Source organism: Ovis canadensis, chromosome X (assembly GCF_042477335.2).
Source record: "Ovis canadensis isolate MfBH-ARS-UI-01 breed Bighorn chromosome X, ARS-UI_OviCan_v2, whole genome shotgun sequence".
Taxonomy (NCBI): Eukaryota; Metazoa; Chordata; class Mammalia; order Artiodactyla; family Bovidae; genus Ovis; species Ovis canadensis.
In genome coordinates this window covers 110319550-110338536 of record NC_091727.1, presented here as the reverse complement: position 1 = coordinate 110338536, position 18987 = coordinate 110319550, and the positions used below count along the sequence as shown (strand labels likewise).

The 18987-nt window shown below is 38.4% G+C and overlaps 1 protein-coding gene across 1 annotated transcript in view; it reads left to right on the top strand.

The window, feature by feature from the left end:
• TENM1 (teneurin transmembrane protein 1) overlaps positions 1 to 18987 on the top strand; it is an 899404-nt gene that overhangs the window by 586641 nt on the left and 293776 nt on the right. The window contains exon 9 of the mRNA XM_070290794.1: positions 10786 to 10938. Coding sequence (XP_070146895.1) covers positions 10786 to 10938 — 153 coding nt within the window. The remainder of the gene's footprint in view (positions 1 to 10785; positions 10939 to 18987) is intronic.

Here is an 18987-nt window from a genome sequence, read left to right as displayed (position 1 = left end):
CTTCCTCAGTGATCAGTGCAAAGAAATAGAGGAAAACAATAGAATGGGAAAGATTGAGATCTCTTCAGGAAAATTAGAGATACCAAGGGAACATTTCACGCAAAGATGGGCTCGATGAAGGACAGAAATGGTATGGACCTAACAGAAAGTGAAAGTGAAAGAAAGTGAAGTCGCTCAGTCATGTCCAACTCTTTGCGACCCCATGGACTGTAGCCTACCAGGCTCCTCTGTCCATGGGATTCTCCAGGTAAGAGTGCTGGAGTGGGGTGCCATTCCCTTCTCCAGGGGATCTTCCCGACCCGGGGATTGAACCCGGGTCTCCCACATTGTAGATAGATGCTTTACCGTCTGAGCCACCAGGGAAATCCATGGACCTAACAGAAGCAGAAGATATTAAGAAGAGGTGGCAAGAATACAGAGAACTGTACAAAAAAGATCTTCATGACCCAGATAATCACGATGGTATGATCACTCACCTAGAGCCAGACATCCTGGAATGCAAAGTCAAGTGAGCCTTAGGAAACATCACTATGAACAAAGTTAGTGAAGGTGATGGAATTTCAGTTGAGCTACTTCAAATCCTGAAAGATGATGCTGTGAAAGTGCTGCACTCAATATGCCAGCAAATTTGGAAAACTCAGCAGTGGCCACAGGACTGGAAAAGGTCCGTTTTCATTCCAATCGCAAAGAAAGGCAATGCCAAAGAATGCTCGAACTACCGCACAATTGCACTCATCTCACACACTAGTAAGGTGGTGCTCAAAATTCTCCAAGCCAGGCTTCAACAATACATGAACCGTGAACTTCCAGATGTGCAAGCTGGTTTTAGAAAAGGCAGAGGAACCAGAGATCAAATTGCCAACATCTGCTGGATCATCAGAAAAGCAAGAGAGTTCCAGAAAAACATCTACTTCTGCCTTATTGACTATGCCAAAGCCTAGTCCTATTGTGTGGATCACAATAAACTGTGGAAATTTCTGAAAGAGATGGGAATCCAAGACCACCTGATCTGCCTCCTGAGAAATCCGTATACAGGTCAGGAAGCAACAGTTAGAACTGGACATGGAACAACAGACTGGTTTCAAATAGGGAAAGGAGTACATCAAGGCTGTATATTCTCACCCTGCTTATTTAACTTATATGCAGAGTACATCAGAAGACACACTGGACTGGATGAAGTACAAGCTGAAATCAAGATTACCGGGAAAAATATCAATAACTTCAGAGATGCAGATGACACCACCCTTATGGCAGAAAGTGAAGAAGAACTAAAGAGCCTCTTGATGAAAGTGAAAGAGGAGAGTGAAAAAGTTGGCTTAAAGCTCAACATTCAGAAAACTAAGATCATGTCATCTGGTCCCGTTGCTTCATGGCAAATAGATGGGGAAACAGTGAAAACAGTGACATACTTTATTTCAGGGGGCTCCAAAATCACTGCAGATGGTGATTACAGCCATGAAATTAAAAGATGCTTGCTCCTTGGAAGGAAAGTTATGATCAACATAGACAGCATATTAAAAAGCAGAGACATTACTTTGTCAACAAAGGTCCATCTAGTCAAGGCTGTGGTTTTTCCAGTAGTTATGTATGGATATGAGAGTTGGACTATAAAGAAAGCTGAGTGCCAAACAATTGATGATTTTGAATTGTAGTGTTGGAGAAGACTCTTGTGAGTCCCTTGGACTGCAAAGAAATCCAACCTAAAGGAGATCAGTCCTGGGTGTTCATTGGAAGGACTGATGTTGAAGCTGAAACTCCAATACTTTGGCCAGCTGATGCAAAGAGCTGATTCATTTGAAAAGACCCTGATGCTGGGAAAGATTGAAGGCAGGAGAAGGGAACGACAGAGGATGAGATGGTTGGATGGCATCACCAACTCAATGGACATGAGTTTGGGTGAACTCCAGGAGTTGGTGATGGACAGGGAGGCCTGGCGTGCTGCAATCCATGGGGTCACAAAGAGTTGGACACAACTGAGCGACTGAACTGAACTGATATGGGAGTGAGCTGTGGGGGAGGGGAGCATTCTGTGGTCCTATATTTAGGTCTCAGTCTTTAGTTAGCTTTTCCTCTGGACTGTGAACTTCACACTAATTTTTGAGTTGTTGTTTTTTTTTCCCCTCCCCCATCAGGTGAACAGGATGACTAGATTAGATTGGAGTTGGGACTAGGCACATCTCAAAGACATTGTGAGTTTTGTTCCAGACCACTGCAATAGAGTGAATATTTTAATTAAAAAGTCACGTGAAGTTTTTGGCTTCTCAGTGCATATAAAAGTTATGTTGATAACATAATGTCTTATATTAATTATACAATAGCATGATGTCTAAAAGAAACACTGTACATACCTTAATTGAGAAATACTTCATTGCTAGAACCATCATCTGAGCCTTCAGCAAGTCATATACTTTTTGACTGATGGATGGTCATGCCTCCGTGTTGACAGCTACTGACTGATCAAGGTGGTGGCAACTAGGGGTAGGGGTGGCTATGACAATTTTTAAAAATAAGTCAACAATGAAGTTTGCTTCAGGGAGTGACTCTTCCTTTCACAAATGATTTCTCTGCAGCATGCAATGCTGTTTGATAGCATTTTACCCACAATAGAACTCCTTTCAAAATTGGAGTCAATCCTCTCAAAACCTTTCCCTGCCTTATCAACTAAGTTTATGTAATATTCTAAGTTCTTTGTTGTCATTTCAACAGTCTTTACAGCATCTTCCCCAGAAGTAGACACCATCTCAAGAAACCACTTTCTTGTTCATCCATAAGGAGCAATTCCTCTTCTTTTAAAATATTATCTTAAAATTGCAGCAATTCACTCATCTTCAGACTCCACTTCTGATTCTAGTTCTCTTTATATTTCTGCAGTTACTTCCTCCACTGAAGTCCTGAACCCTTCAAAATCACTCAAGAGGGTTAGAATCAACTTTTTCCAAACTCCTGTTTATGTTGATATTTTCTCCTCCCATGAACCACAAATGTTCTTAATGGCATCTAGAATCCTTTCCAGAAGGTTTTAAATTTAATTTGCCTAGATTCATCAGAGGAACCTCTATCTATTGCAGCTGTAGCTTTATGAAGTATATTTCTTAAATAATGAGACTTGAAAGCTGAAATGACTCTTTGATCCATGGGTTCCAGAATGGATGTTGTGTTAGGAGGCACACAAACAACATTAATCTCATTGTACATCTCCATCAGAGCTCTTGGGTGACCACATGCATTGTCAATGAGCAGTAATAATTTGAAAGGAATCTTTTTGTTTTGAGCAGTAGGTCTCAACAGTGGGCTTAAGGTATTCAAGAAAACGTGTCACAAACAGACGTGCTGTCATCCAGGCTTTGTTGTTCCATTTACAGAGCATAGCTGGGTGAATTTAGCATAATTCTTAAGTGCCATAGGATCTGCAGAGTGGTAAAGGTGCCCTGGCTTCAACTGAAAGTCATCAGCTGCATTAATCCCTAACAAGAGAGTCAGCCTGTCCTTTGAAGCTTTGAAACCAGGCATTGACCTTCTTCCAATAGAAAACCACTTCCTCTACTTCGAAAGTCTGTTGTTTAATATGTAGGCAGCTCAATAATTATCTTAACTAAGTTCTCTGGATAACTTGCTGTAGCTTGTACATCAGCACTTGCTGCTTCACCTTGCACTTTTATATGATGGAGACGACTTCTTTCCTTAAACTTCATGAACCAACGTCTGCTGGCTTCAGACTTTTCTTCTGCAGGTTTCTCACTTCTCTCAGCCATCACAGAATAAAAGGGGAGTCCTTTCTCTGAATGAGGCTTTGGTTTAAGGGAATGTTGTTGCTGGCTTGATCCTCTAGACCACTAAAAACTTTCTCCAAATCAGTAATAAAGCAGTTCTACTTTCTTATCATTCATGTGTACACTGGAATAGCACTTTTTATTTCCTTCAAGAACTTTTCCTTTGCATTCACAACTTATTTAACTGGCACAAGAGGCCTGTCTCAGCTTTCAACATGCCTTCCTTGCTAACCTTCATCATTTCTAGCCTTTGATTTAAAGTGTGACTCTTCCTTTCACTTGAACACCCAGAGGCCATTGTACAGTTAACTGGTCCAGTTTCAACATTGCTGTGTCTCAGGGAATAGGAAGGCTGGAGGAGAGCAAGAGAGATGGGGGAATGGCCAGTAGAGCAGTCAGAACACACATAGCATCTGTCAATTAAGTTTGCCATCTTATATGGGCATGGTTCATGGCATTCCAGAGCAGTTAAGGTAGTAACATCAAAGATCACTGATCATAGATCACCACAACAAATATATTGACAATAATAATGAAAAAGTTTGAAATATTGTGAGAATTACAAACATGTGACACAGAGACACAAAGTGAGCAAATGCTGTTGTAAAAATGGTGTTAATAGACTTGCTGGACATAGGGTGGCCACAAACCTTCAGTTCTTAAAAGTCAGAATATCTGTGAAGCACAATAAAGCAAAATGCAGTTAAGAAATGTAGGCCTGTATGTGATTATTTCTTTAGGGCAGACTCCTAGAAGTAGAATTCCTTGGTCAAGGAACATTCCCAGTATAAATTTTGATAGACAATCAATAGCAATCGCAAAAGTGCTTTCCAAAAGCAATTTACCACTTTATAGACCTATCAGCAGTGTATAAGCAAGAGTACTTCTTGACTCCCAGGTGCCAAGTTAGGTACCAGTTAGGTACCAAGTTAGGTACCAGATGAAGACACAGTACCTGTCCTTTCAGTGCTTAAAATTATGAGGCATTCATATAAGTAGGTATCTTCAATATAGCATGGTAAGTTCTGCAACACGGGTCGGAAAGAGAAAGACCATACCACTTTGTGAAATGCTCTAGATAGTCAAGATCAACACTGTCCAACAGAAATACAACCCGAACCACATATAGGGCTGGTGCACTGGGATGACCCAGAGAGATGGTATAGGGAGGGAGGTGGGAGGGGGGAATTGGGATTGGGAACACGTGTACACCCGTGGCAGATTCATGTTGATGTCTGGCAAAACCAATACAGTATTATACAGTAAAATTAAAAAATAGTGTTTTAAATTTTATAATTGCCACATTAAAAATGTGATAAGGAACTGGTGGAGTTAATTTAAATAAATTTTGATGTAATCAAATATATATCTAAAATATTAACATTTCAGCATGTAATCAACATAAAAAATATTAATTGGATAATTTACATCATCTCCTTTATATTAAGCCTTTGACTCTGACTAATCACATTTCAAATGCTTGGAAGACACGTGTTGCCACGTTGTGGCTGCCATGTTAGACAGTACAGACCTAGGTCATTCAGCATGCATTTCCTATATCTACTTCTGAAGCATTTCTCCCTGAAGTCTCTCCCCCTATAAGTGTATATTTGCCTATTGAGGGGGATTGGATTGGGGAAGTGTTATCAATTATAAACATTACTAGACACCATCAGTCTTAATTATGAGAAACAAAGGCCAACATCCTAACACAGAGTGCAGAGAAATAACTGCAGAGAGACTTGGAGGTTTCAGCCTATAGAAATATGCAAAAAGTACTTCTTATGAAGTCAGCCTGCCTTGAGAGCCAAGATGCTTGATTGAGTTTGACAACTGGGGACAGCAAGATACTCCATTTGTTACCTTAACTTTGTAATAAATTTATAATTTCAGAGCATAGCTTTTTGCAATTGGATAAAACAAGAAGGAGAAGAATTATAAAATCTATAGGACTCAGCACTAAGGAACATTTGTGAGGAGAGCAGTAGGAACTGCCATTCTTAATCAACTGAAAAGACTAGAATATCTGAATAGGCAGACACATTCTGTCCAGACATGGAATTTCAGGGTAGTGCAAATACTGGAATGGTACTTCTTGAGAGATCTGGGTAGTAGTGTCCAACTCTACTCATTGAGTTTGTAAATTTTCATATAGTTTATATGTGTCTTTAGGAAAAAGAATTTTGACTTTGAGGTCAGGAGTCATTGTATTAGATCTACGGTAACCAGTAGTGCTCATTTATAGGTAAATGTGGCATTGTGCGATTTAGTTTTATTACTTTCTATACCACTCTAATGACAAAGTGAAGAGGAACTAAAGAAACTCTTGATGAGGGTAAAGGAAGAGAGTGAAAAACCTGGCTTAAAACTAAATATTAAAAAAAAAACAACAACAACAACACTAAGATCATGGCATCTGGTCCCATCACTTCATGGCAAATAGAAGGGGAAAAGGTAGAAGCAGTGACAGATTTCCTCTTCTTGGGCTCTAAACTCACAGCAGAATAGCAGATGGTGACTGCAGCCATAAAATTAGAAGACGATTGCTTCTTGGAAGGAACGCTAAGACAAACCTAGATGGTGTGTTTAAAAAGCAAACACATCACTTTGCCGACAAAGGTCTGTATAGTCAAGGCTATGGTCTTTCCAGTAGTCACATGCAGTTGTGAGAGCTGGACCATAAAGAAGGCAAGCGCTGAAGAATTGATGCTTTTGAACCGTGGTGCTGGAGAAGACTCTTGATAGCCCCTCGGAAAGCAAGGAGATCAAACAAGTCAATCTTAAAAGAAATCAAAGCTTAATACTCATTGAAAGGACTGGTACTGAAGCTGAAGCTCCAATACTTTGGCCATCTGATGAGAACAGCCGACTCACTGGAAAAGACCCTAATGCTGGGAAAGATTGAGGGAAAGAGAAGGGGGTGACAGAGGATGAGATGGTTGGATGAAATCACCAATTCAATGGATGTGAGTTTGAGCAAACTCCAGGAGATAGTGATGGACAGGGAAGCCTGGTGTGCTGCAGTCCATAGGGTTGTGAAGAGTAGGACATGACTTGGCAACTAAACAACAATAACTCATAGTTTATTGGTGATCAGAATGTGAAGTTGATTAGAGCACAGAGGTAACAGGATTATGGTTCCAATCCTGTTTTTGAGTTTTCCTACGACTCTTCTCTTTCCTGACTAAGTTCTGGTCACACTGAGCTCCTTAGTGTTCTTTACATAGTTCATATAAGACTTCAGGGCTTTCTGTAATTCCTTTTCCCTTCTTCCTTGGAGGTTTTTAAACTAGATATTCATATGGATTCACTTCACTCAAATCTTGGTTCAAATATTACATACTCCAAGAAGTTTTCCCTGACTACTCTAATTTTTTTTTCCCCTTTATAGCACTTGTTACTGATGGGTATTATTTTACTCACATGAGTTATGGTAGGGTAGAGCTTTCGTTTTTTTTATTTACTGCTATAAATAGAAAAACAGTGCCTGGCACAAACTAGGCATTCAAGAAGTACTTGTTGAATCAATATGTTAATATAACTTAACACTACCCTGTTTGTTCATTACCAGTTGTACCCTTACTTCTAACCAGTGGGCTCATAATGTTTATACTTGGGTTAGGGGGACATGCTTAAAGTGTGGCTATAAATATGTAACATAGATCTGGATGATGATCCACTAGAAGCTAAAGACTATGTCTCTTCCTCATTGGGTATCCAAGGCTGATATGCAACCAATGTGTTCAACAGGCTATGTTGGTTGTTTATATCAAACATCCATATTTGTCAGCCAATACCTTTGCATTCATGACTGTTTATTACCTTTTCCTGTATTCCCTTCATTCCCCATGTACCCAGCATATGCTTTGAAAATACTTGTTGAAAGAATCAATAAATACATCCCCATAATAGAAGTACTGCCATATCTTTCCCATGGGTGTGTTGGTATATCCTGAAGTTCAATATAGTTTTATACATTGGTCTTAGTGTTAAAAAAATATTATTTCTAACAGAACTCAAATACTAGAGTTGCTTAGTTACCCCAATCTACCCTGCACGTAAATGCTCTCTTTGATTTCTTTTCACATCTCAGTATGTGGAAGTTCAGTTTGGAGGAGAGAAAAGACCCATAGCCTTGCCATGGTACCCATAGTCTGTAGCAAGTCACTTTCATTAAGTATTCATGCAAATGTACATTAAAAACAGCTTGTTACCTAGAAAGGATACAACTAAACTAAAAAAAAATTATTAAGTTTTACCACCCTCAAAGGGTATTTGACTAATTGTGCATACCTCTTTATCTGTCTTGATTGGCTGGAAGCAATCCATTCCATTTATGATGAAAAATTAAACTTTATTTTATTATTTTAAAATGATTCTCAGCACATGCATTTTCTCTCTCATTAAGTGCCCTCGTGTCGGACTCTTTGTGACCCCATAGACTATACAGTCCATGGAATTCTCCAGGCCAGAATACTGGAGTGGGTAGCCTTTCCCTTCTCCAGGGTATCTTCCCAACCCAGGGATCAAACCCAGGTCTCCTGCATTGCAGGCAAATTCTTTATCAGCTGAGCCACAAGGGAAGCCCCGCTCAAGAAATCAGCTTACCTTAAATAAAGTATATAAAATAGCCCTTGATCTTCAAACTGAGAACTACTATGCCTTTTGTTCTTTATGGCCCATCTAATTGCAAAAAAATATCTGAACCAAGAAAGTCAAACACATTTTCAGTGTAACTTTTAAAATCCATCATATTCAAATTATTTGGGGACTGAGTATTTTCTATAAAGCTGATAAATACCTTTAATTGGCGAGAGTATGTTAAACCAACTGTACTTTGAGCAAGGAAATCTCAGGGATGTCCTAATAGAGCTCTATTAGCTTGCCGTCCTGTACCTTATTCAGAACCAGTATCATCTGAGTTTCACTTGTTTCCAATAATTGCAAGAGAAATTCATCAGACAGTACTGGCCTTAATCCAAATAAAAGGGTAGAAACCAATTAAATGCTTAAAAGTTTTAAGGATAAATTAGAAGGTAGGTGTTAGAAATCTCTTTGGCTCAACTCAAAGTGGATGAATGATTTTTAAATAGGCTATCTGGCTAGCTTTCCTATTCTTGGTTGCTAATTTATATGCTATATATTTGTGTTAGACATATAAATAACCCCCATCAGTCCACCTAGGAACAAAAAGGAAAATATGAGATGGCTTATGAACAGATAAACTTTTTTCCCTTTTGGTTGATGTTGAAAATTGCAGTGAGAAAACAAAGGATTACCCCACCTTCTGTCCTAGGCACTATTTTCTCCTAACATTCTCTTCACTCAGTAATCTCAATCATTCTCACTTCAAGTATTGCTTATGTGCATATTTGATTCTGCAGTCTTTCCATAGCCTTTATGTTTCTCCAGAATTTCAAACCTTTGTGTCTGACATGACTTTCTAGATAACCCTTCAGTCCCTGGAACCTGGCATCTCCAAATGTGAATTCACTATATTCCTCCTGGGGTTTCCCAGGTGGCACTAGTAGTAAAGAACCTGCCTGCCAAAGCAGGAGACATAAGAGATGTGGGTTTGATCCCTGGGTCAGAAAGATCCCCTGGAGGAGGGCATGGCAACCCACTCCACTATTCTTGCCCTAAGAATCCCATGGACAGAGGAACCTGGCAGACTGCGGTCCGTAGGGTCGCAAGGAGTCGGACATGACTGAAGCGACTTAGCATGCATGCACACATATTCCTCCCATCACTCCTCCCTTCCCCAGACTACCTAGTAAGCATTTAATAAACACATATCTGGTACCAACTATTTGTAGCTAGTACTAAGCTAAGTGTGAAATCCCGAACTCTGTTAATGGTTCCACCATGCTTTCAGTTATCAGGCTCAAAATCTTAATCATTTTGGTTTCCATCACTCTTTCCTATGCCCATCCCCAGCACACCTGCACATGTGCACATTAGTGCAAGCACACACACACCCACTCATACACAGAGCTTGTTGCCAGATCCTGAGATGATGTTTATGCAATTTCTTCTTAAAGAATCACCTTCTTTGCATTCGCACAGCCACCACCCTAAATGAGGCACTCATCATTTTTCACCTACAGTATTACAATGCCATGCCAATTTGTGTTCTTGCCAGAACTTTAGCCTCCAATCCATCCTTTTCCACATTACTACTGAATTTATCTTTTTACAAAGGGTGCTCTGATGATATCATTTATTTGCCTAGAAACCATCAGTGCTCCTCATTGCTATCAAATTAATCTTCCTAGAGAAAACTGATCCTATTACTCATCTATTCAGAAAATGGCAGTGTCTCCCAGCTGCCCAGTAAATTGAATCCAAATAGCTAAGGGTGGCATTCAATGTCCTCTACAGTATGGCCCTTATCTACTGTTCTGGCCTTAATTTCCACTAACTTCTATACATAGTTAAACTTCAATCAACCCCAGCAACTTCCTTTGGCTCAAATACATCCTGTGCTTTACAAAACCATATTTTGTTCAGCCTGCCCCCTTACCCCTCCCATTCCTGACACCTGTCCCATATATCCTTCAAAGTCTGTGTCAAATCCTACTTCCTTCATAAAACCATCCCTGATCAACCAAGTCAATTTTATTCTATTGTTCCTTTAAAACATTTCTTTTAAAACAAAAATTTCTTTTTTTCCCCCAGATGGCAAACATCACACGTGTTCACTGTAAAAAATATAGACAATACAGAAATCATAAAGATGAAAATTAAACTCCTCCATAATCGCCCCATACTTTTTAATATGTTGCAGTATATCCTCTCAGCCCTTTGTCCAGACAGCAACATATGTACACACACACGATATAGATCATGCTATTCATACTGTTTAGTAGCCTGATGTTTTTCATTTGATGCATCATAAATATTTCCCATGCCATTACATAGTCTTCTGCAACATGATTTAATAACCACTTAATCTTGTACTATTTATAATATCATCAGTTATTTAATTAATCTTCTACGGCTTGTTTTCTTGCAGCAGTACATTTGTTCGGCCTGACTTGGCAGTTGCAACCCGCTGAAGGACAGCTCTATGAAAATGGAGTTAGCAAGGGGAACAGAGGGACTGAATCCATGGATACCACTTATTCTCCAATTGGAGGAAAAGTTTCCGATAAATCAGAGAAAAAAGGTACAAATCAAAATGATTGGTTGATTATTGATTACTTTTTTTCTATTTTGGTCATTAGTGCCAAATCTGGGATGGTTTCATTTCACATTAAATTTCATGATCACTCAAAAGAAATACTCTACGTGGACAGAATAAATACATGTAAATGTCTTGTGAAAAGAGATTCTCTATTGCCTTGAGTATAAACCAATTAAACTTTTCAAATATATTGGCAATTTTCAAAATAGATAAATACAGGATGGAGGTTTCCATACAATGGAAATTGCATTTTACGTATAGCTACCCTGAAGCAATGTGGGATTTTGATTAAGTTCTCTGTGTTCAAGCTGAGCATTTATATATAACATTTTACAAAGGGTATATGGAAATTTCTTCTGTTTATAATAAATGCCTTCTATGTGTGATACAAGGGTGAATGTTTATGTCAATGTAGGGGAATATGAATTGTTTCCTCTTTGGGAAACATGAATTCTTCCTAGTTGGGGAAAAGAAAAAAGCACCTTGAGCATTGAATTGTTAAATTTAACCAACCTAAGCTTGAACTGCCTGACTTATTTACAATAAATATCACAGTACCAGCAGTCTGAACATCTTATTTCATGCTAAATTATCTTAGTCTTAAAATTCAAATATTGAAAATTTGTATTGTGATTTCTCTTGATTTGTTTTGATATAAGATACAGTATAGAAGAGCCATGTAAAATATCAGTACATCAGTTCCAAAAGTAAAAGTTGCAAACAAAATGTATGACCACTACTATCCTAAAAATATTTTTAGATCAAATATAAACAAATGAATAAATGAATGACTCAAACCCTACCCTTAAGCTTTTAATTTTATAGGGGTGGAAAATCAGTTTTGGTTCACTAGTTGAAAATAGGTTTTTATGGTTATTCTGATTACTGTGCTTGTGTTTTTAGTTCCTTTCGTGGAGTTATTTTAGGGTATTGTTGGTTTTATTTTTCTTTGCTTTTGAAAAAGGAACTTTGCTTTGGTCTATGCTTTAGTAAAAAATTAATGGTTAGGGTTCAGGACAACATTATGGTTTATTCTAGTTTTCAATTCACAATGCAGTTTGCTTTATGTCCTTCCTTAGAATTACTGTTTCTAGCCTGAGCTGACCTTTCCCAGCAATTTCATTGTTGCTGCTGAGAGGGGTTGAGGGTAGTACAGGGGTCACAGATGGCAGAGGAAAGGGTCTGAATACACTTGGGCTTGGATATTTTCTCCCTTACCTTCTCTCCTACTATTTATTTAATTCCTTTATATGTGCAAATACAAGAGCCACCATTTGGCATCATATGCCTAGGTTTTGCCAGGCACACTGAAAATCATGAATTATCTGTTTGGTGAAATATAACAGGTTATCGCATAGGTGTCATCAAAACATATTCATTTTTTATTCTAATTCAGGTTTCTATAGTCCTTTCCAAAAAAATAGTTTGATGATGATGATGATGACTAAATTGTATTAAACAATTACCGTATGCCAAAAATTACTCCAGACACTTAATATGTAGAGCTTCCCTGATAGCTCAGTTGGTAAAGAATCTGTCTACAATGCAGAAGACCCTGGTTCGATTCCTGGGTTGGGAAGATCCGCTGGAGAAGAGATAGGCTACCCACTTCCGGTATTCTCGGGCTTCCCTTGTGGCTCCGCTGGTGAAGAATCCACCTGCAATGCAGGAGAGCTGGGTTTGATCCCTGGGTTGGGAAGGTCCCCTGGAGAAGGGAATAGCTACCCACTCCAATATTCTGGCCTGGAGAATTCCATGAACTGTATAGTCCATGGGGTCACAAAGAGTCAGACATGACTGAGTGACTTTCACTTTCATTTAACATGTATTATATCATGAAAGTAACACTGTGGTCCCCATTTTCCAAATGAGAATTTAAGCACAGAGAGTTTAAGTAATTTTCCCAAGGTAACAAAGCTAGAAACTCGTGGTCTGATTGCAGAGATCTGTCTCTTAACTTTTGCATTCTACTGAAATTCACACATGAAATGTAAATAAAAATCCCCAAAAAAACATTTCACACACTGAAAGCAGAACCTCAGTGTCTATTCATGATATATTTTAGATAAATTCAGTATGCACGTCCAACTCTTTGCGACCCTATGCACAAACTCTGTATACCTCTATTTTAATGTATTGTGACAAGTTTCATAAATGAAAAATGTTTTTAAGTTTATGCTCAGTTACAACAAGAAACAGGCCAAAGCAATTTCAATTTAATACTTATTAAGAAGAATCATTAAAGGTTGATGCTATATATCCCAAGTTATAATCTTAAACTGACTTTTTATGGAAGTCTAAACAAAACCTTAACAAGAACTGCACATCATAGTCCTGCTCTATTAGGTCTTTACTGCATATTACTTATCAAGTAAAAACATAGTGCCTCTTTTATAATGTCATGTGTATACTAAACCAATCCTTACAGAAGATGTAATATACCGTAAGGATATTTCCAAATGGTCAGTGTATCCTTTTATAATTTTCTAGACATCACACAAGCCCATAAATACAGTTCTAAAAACATGTCTTAATATAAACTTGAAAACCAGATCATTCCTTTTACATTGTTTTCTTTACTCTCTAGAGAATTGGACAATAAAGCATTGTAGTTAAGAGCCTGGACTCTGGAGTCAGACTTGGCTTTGAATACTGACTGATTTTGTCATTTACTGGCTCTCTAACCTCAGGCAATTAACACAGTCTTGCTGAACCAGGGTTTCCCATGTGGCACTAGTGATAAAGAATCTGCCTGCCAACGCAGGATACATAAGAGACTCGGGTTCAATACCTGGGTCGGAAAGATCCCCTGGAGAAGAGCATGGCAACCCCCTCCAGCATTGTTGCCTGGAGAAGCCCACGGACAGAGGAGCCTGGAGGGCTACAGTCCATAGGGTCACAAAGAGTCGGACATGCCTGAAGCACTTTGGACGCACACATGCCTTACTGAACCAGTGTCCTCATCTGCAACATAAGGGTGATAATAATAGTAACTGTCTCATATAGTGGTTTGAAGGAGTAAGTGAGACAATGGATAAAAAGCGTATAGCACAATGTTAAGCATATTTTTTTAATTTAGAAAAATAATTATTATAGGGTCAAATGATTGGAAAATTACCTTGAGTTTATTGGCATCCTACTAGCTACTGTGTAATTCCCTGGTGGTAGAAGGTAAAGCGTCTGCCTACAATGTGGAAGACCCGGGTTCAATCCCTGGGTTGGGAAGATTTCCTGGAGAAGGAAATGGCAACCCACTCCGGTATTGTTGCCTGGAGAATCCCATGGATGGAGAAGCCTGGTATGCTACATACAGTCCATGGGGTCGCAAAGAGCTGGACACGACTGAGCGACTTTACTTACTTTACTTACTAGCTTCTATAGATCCTGCTTTCAAACTGGCATCAACTTTTTCATTTCAGATGATGTCCTCCCTAGCGTTTAGATGTTTTCTCTCTTTAAAGTTTGATCTCTCTTTACTTATCAATTTAGCATCTATCATTTTTAAATTATCATCATCTTCATCATCAAAGGCATGGATAAGTAGAATGGCACTTTAAAAATAATGAAATTCTACTGGAATTGGTCCCCCATTAACAGTAGCTATGTGTATCTGCTTTTCATTAGGAGATGAAAGAATTTTCTTACCTCTTAGTTTTCAAAATGGAAGAAAAAAAGAATATTTGATTATAGACATTTAGTGTGCTAGAATTTTCTTTTTGAAATTTATTTGAATAATTTAAATTTAATTTCAAAAAGAAGACATAAGTCACACATGTTGGAATCTACCAGAAAAATCAGTTATCCATTGTTCAGTAATGTAGTAATTGAAAGTATTGTTCTAAAACAGGCCCTACTATCTTAGAAGCTAACAAACTAGCCATAACTCACTCTCTTTAGCTCATAAATATTATATAACAACTGGTTTAAACAAAGAAGGGGATATAAACAAATGAGACACTTGTTCCCAGACCTGAGTCATGTAATGTCCATAAACTGAACTACAAAATAACTGCAGTGTAATTTATCAACAGATACAGAATGTTAAAATCTTAAAGATTATCAAATCCAACATCTTTATTTAAAGATGAAGAAACTGCGGTCCAGAAGGGTCAAGAACACACAGAGAGAACTGGGGCTAGAACCAAGGACACCTGGTTCTACCTCTTTTGTTTTTCATCTGTTATTGTAATAATGTAACACAAACTAAACATATAAATTGCTAAAGAGGTTTTCTAAGGGGGTATCAAAGACAAAAACTGAGCCAGCAAGAAAAGTTGTTTTATTCAGGCCATAGCAATAGACAGAGCACCCCAGATTCAAAGATCAGAGTGTGTGGGCCAGGTGGTTTTGCCCAAGGAGTACATGATTTACAGTCGGAATTGTTTTGTACTCAGGGGAAATCTCCGTCACTCAGACGAACAGGAAATATTTTCTGTCTATCTAGTTGAAGGGAAACAAATAGTTCTAATCTCAGCTAATTATTTATGAGAGAGAATGGGAAATTGGAGAATCTGTATCTGGTCTTTGAGCAGGTTCCAGCCAGAAGGAAAAGATCTGTGTAAACAAGGGAGTCATGTACAATTCTGTGGGAGGCCTAAGAAAGAAAGGACAGAGAGCTTTAATCTAATAAATCATAAGCAAAAAGGTTTTCAACTTGGTTATTTCTGTTTCTTTGTTTTGTGGTAAGCCACTTCCTAAAGCATAAAAGGGTTGGAAGGGTGTCTGAAAGCAAAAGCTTGGGGGAATCTCTTAACCAGCTCTGTTCTCCAGGAGCATAAGGCTGAGGTAAAATCCAGCATTGTCAGTAGCAATTTGAATGTGGAGAAAGCTTATTGGGTAGATGAGGGGACTGAATTCCTGTGGGTTGGATGCCCAAATAGAGCACCAGGAATGACAAGGGTGGGTGGAGAGACCAAAAACTAAAGGACAGTAAACGAAATTCGCTCAATCATGTCCGATTCTTTGCAACCCCATGGACTGTACAGTCCATGGAATTCTCCAGGCCAGAGTACTAGAGTGGGTAGCTGTTCCCTTCTCCAGGGATCTTCCCAACCCAGGGATCGAACCCAGGTCTCCTGCACTGCAAGCAGATTCTTTACCAGCTGAGCAACCAGGAAAGTACCAAGGATAATAAAGATAGCCTTTATCTCCTTTACAATTTTTGCAAAAGGCTGGCCTTGGGGAGAAGTGACATTTCGTTTATGCTCATCCTACAAAACCTACCTCTGCAAAGTTGAAGAAAAAGAACTAAGATATTTTCTAGTCAACATCTGCTGACTGTACAACCATGTAAACAATGTATAGCTGATTAATATGACACAATTTACAGCCTGTCTTGAAGATGCTTCAGCCAAGACTAAACTGTGACTGTAGCTTCACCTCTCTAGGCTCCAATTTCTCCTCTGGAAAAAAAAAAGGGAGTTGGCTTTGCAGGGAAGAAAAAATAATTTTCCCTCTACCCTTCTAGGTTCTTAGATGAGACCCCGTTGTAATAAAAAGAAAGATAAACAGGAGGAAAACAAGCAAGTTAAATAACATGTATTCCTCCTGTATTCATGGGAGATACCCAGGAAAACTGAGCAACTCTCTAAAATGACCTAAGTCATGTGAAGACAAAAGATGTGAGGGAAGTCAGTCAAGAGAGGGTATTAGGAAACGCACAGTAAATAGTATGGTTTATGCAGATTTAAGTCATTTCCTTCTCTGATCAGAGCTTCTAAAGATTTAGAATTACCCTTCTCTTCCTTGTAGAGAGAATGAGTGCTAAGTCGCTCAGTCGTGTCCAACTCTTTGCGACCCCATGGACTGTAGCCTGCCAGGCTCCTCTGTCCATGGGATTCTCCAGGCAAGAATACTGGAGTGGGTTGCCATGCCCTCCTCCAGGGGACCTTCCCAACCTAGGATTGAACCCCAGGTCTCTGTCGTCTCCTGCATTGGTAGGCAGGTTCTTTGCCACTGAGCCATCTGGGAAGCCCAGAGAGGGGAGAGGGGGAGATACCCATACAAATGGAGATTTCCCTTATAAGTCTTGCAAAGGATAACTTTTAACTTGTAATTTTTAACTTGCTAAAGGGTCTCTTGTAAAAGGGAAGTCCTACTCACTTGTCAGATCTTTTCCTATGTCTGCTGTTTCTCAAGAGTAATCAACTCATGATAATCCTTATGCCAAAGAGGAATATTTTGGGGTGGCAAATTCTGCTCCCCTTCAGCTTGTAAACCTTTTGGTGGGGGAGGGGTCATGGGAAGTGAAATACTGTTTGCAAATAAAATATTACCTGGCAATTGGAAACAGATGAGGCTTTTATCTGTTATATATTTCCAATTGCCAGGTAAGATTTCATTTGTCAGTTGGACAAGCTTGTCTCTAAGGTCCGTTCTAGCTGTTTACAAGTCAGTGAATTCAAATTATGCAATAAATGAAGAACAATTAGCCATCCCAAGTAAAACATGACCTATTTTTGCAAAAGAGCATCTACTCCAGGAAAGTGGTTGAAATGTGTGTCTATAAAATTTGTTTTTCCTTTTAAAGTACTTGCAAAGAATTCTGTTGTAATTCAAATAGTTAATTCCCAGTTTTCTGCATTATAAGTTTCAGTTTTTGACATGTATGTTAACAATAATCATCTGTACTTAGAAAGCATTTACAATTTCAAAATACTTTAATGTCTTTTATCCACATAATAGTTTTATGAGGTAGCAGCTATTGTTACCCTTGTTTTATAGTTGAAAAGGAAAGTGCAAGAAGGTTAAGTGACTTGCCTTGCTTAGTAGACATAACTACAGGCAGAACTCAGATTAGAATCCAATGTCTTTACTGTTATCTCAGCACCCTTCTTTGAGTCTTTTCTGTTGTTGTTGTTTTTTTAAATTCTTTTCCCTGTTGTCTCAGCACCCTTCTTTGAGTCTTTTCTTTTTATAAAACATTCTTTTTTCAAGGCCAATTGTTTTAGTAACAGCTGTCCTGATAAAGATCTCAATGCTAAGAGTGATATCCTTTCCCTAAGAGCACTTTATTTTTTTGCCTTTTCTGTACTGTATTTTTTTATCTTATTTTATTGTTCTTGTAATTCCTTTTAAGCCTTTTATTCTCCCACTACATGTATTACCATATCTTCCCCATGTGAATAGTCATCAGTAGTTATCCATTTTCTAGTCCCACGACCAATATAAAAAGTCACCATACTCACCATTATCAGTTTTCTCCTGCTTTATCCTTAACGTCTATTTTCCAAAGCATTCTAGCTGCCATCATTACTTAATTTCAGACTTAATCTTCTTACCTGTCTCTATAGTGTTCTGCATTTAAAAAAATTTATTGCAGTATAGTTGATCTGCAGCATTAAATAGTTGTGTACAGCATGGTGGTGGTTTATCGTTAAGTCATGTCTGACTCTTGCAGCCCCATAGACTGTAGCCCACCAGGACCTTCTGTCCATGGGATTTCCCAGGCAAGAATACTGGATTGCCATTTACAGCATAGTGATTCAGTATTTGTACAGACTATACTTCAGTGTAACTTATTATAATGGCTATAATTCTCTGCTGTACAATATATCTTTGTTGCTTATCTATTTAATCTTTTAACCCCATATTTCTAATTTGTCACTTCCCTTTCCACACTGGTAACCATTAGTTTGTTTTTTATATCTGTGAATCTGCTTCTGTTTTCCGTATATATTCATTTGTATTGTTTTTTAGATTCTATATATAAATTATATCGTACAAGTATTTGTCTTTCTTTGTTTGACTTGTTTCACAAGCATAATATTCTCTAGGTTCATCCATGTTGCTGCAAACAGTGATATTTTATTCTTTTTATGGCTGAGTAATATGCCCTTGTGACATACACGCAATGGAATAGATGTGTATATACCACATCTGAAGCCAGTCATCTGGTGATGGGCAGTAGGGCTCCTTCCATTTCTTGATCATTGTAAATAAAGATGCTGTGAACATTGGGGTGCACGTAACTTTTCATTTTTTCCATTTATATACTCATGAGTTAGATAGCTGGATCATATGATAGTTTAA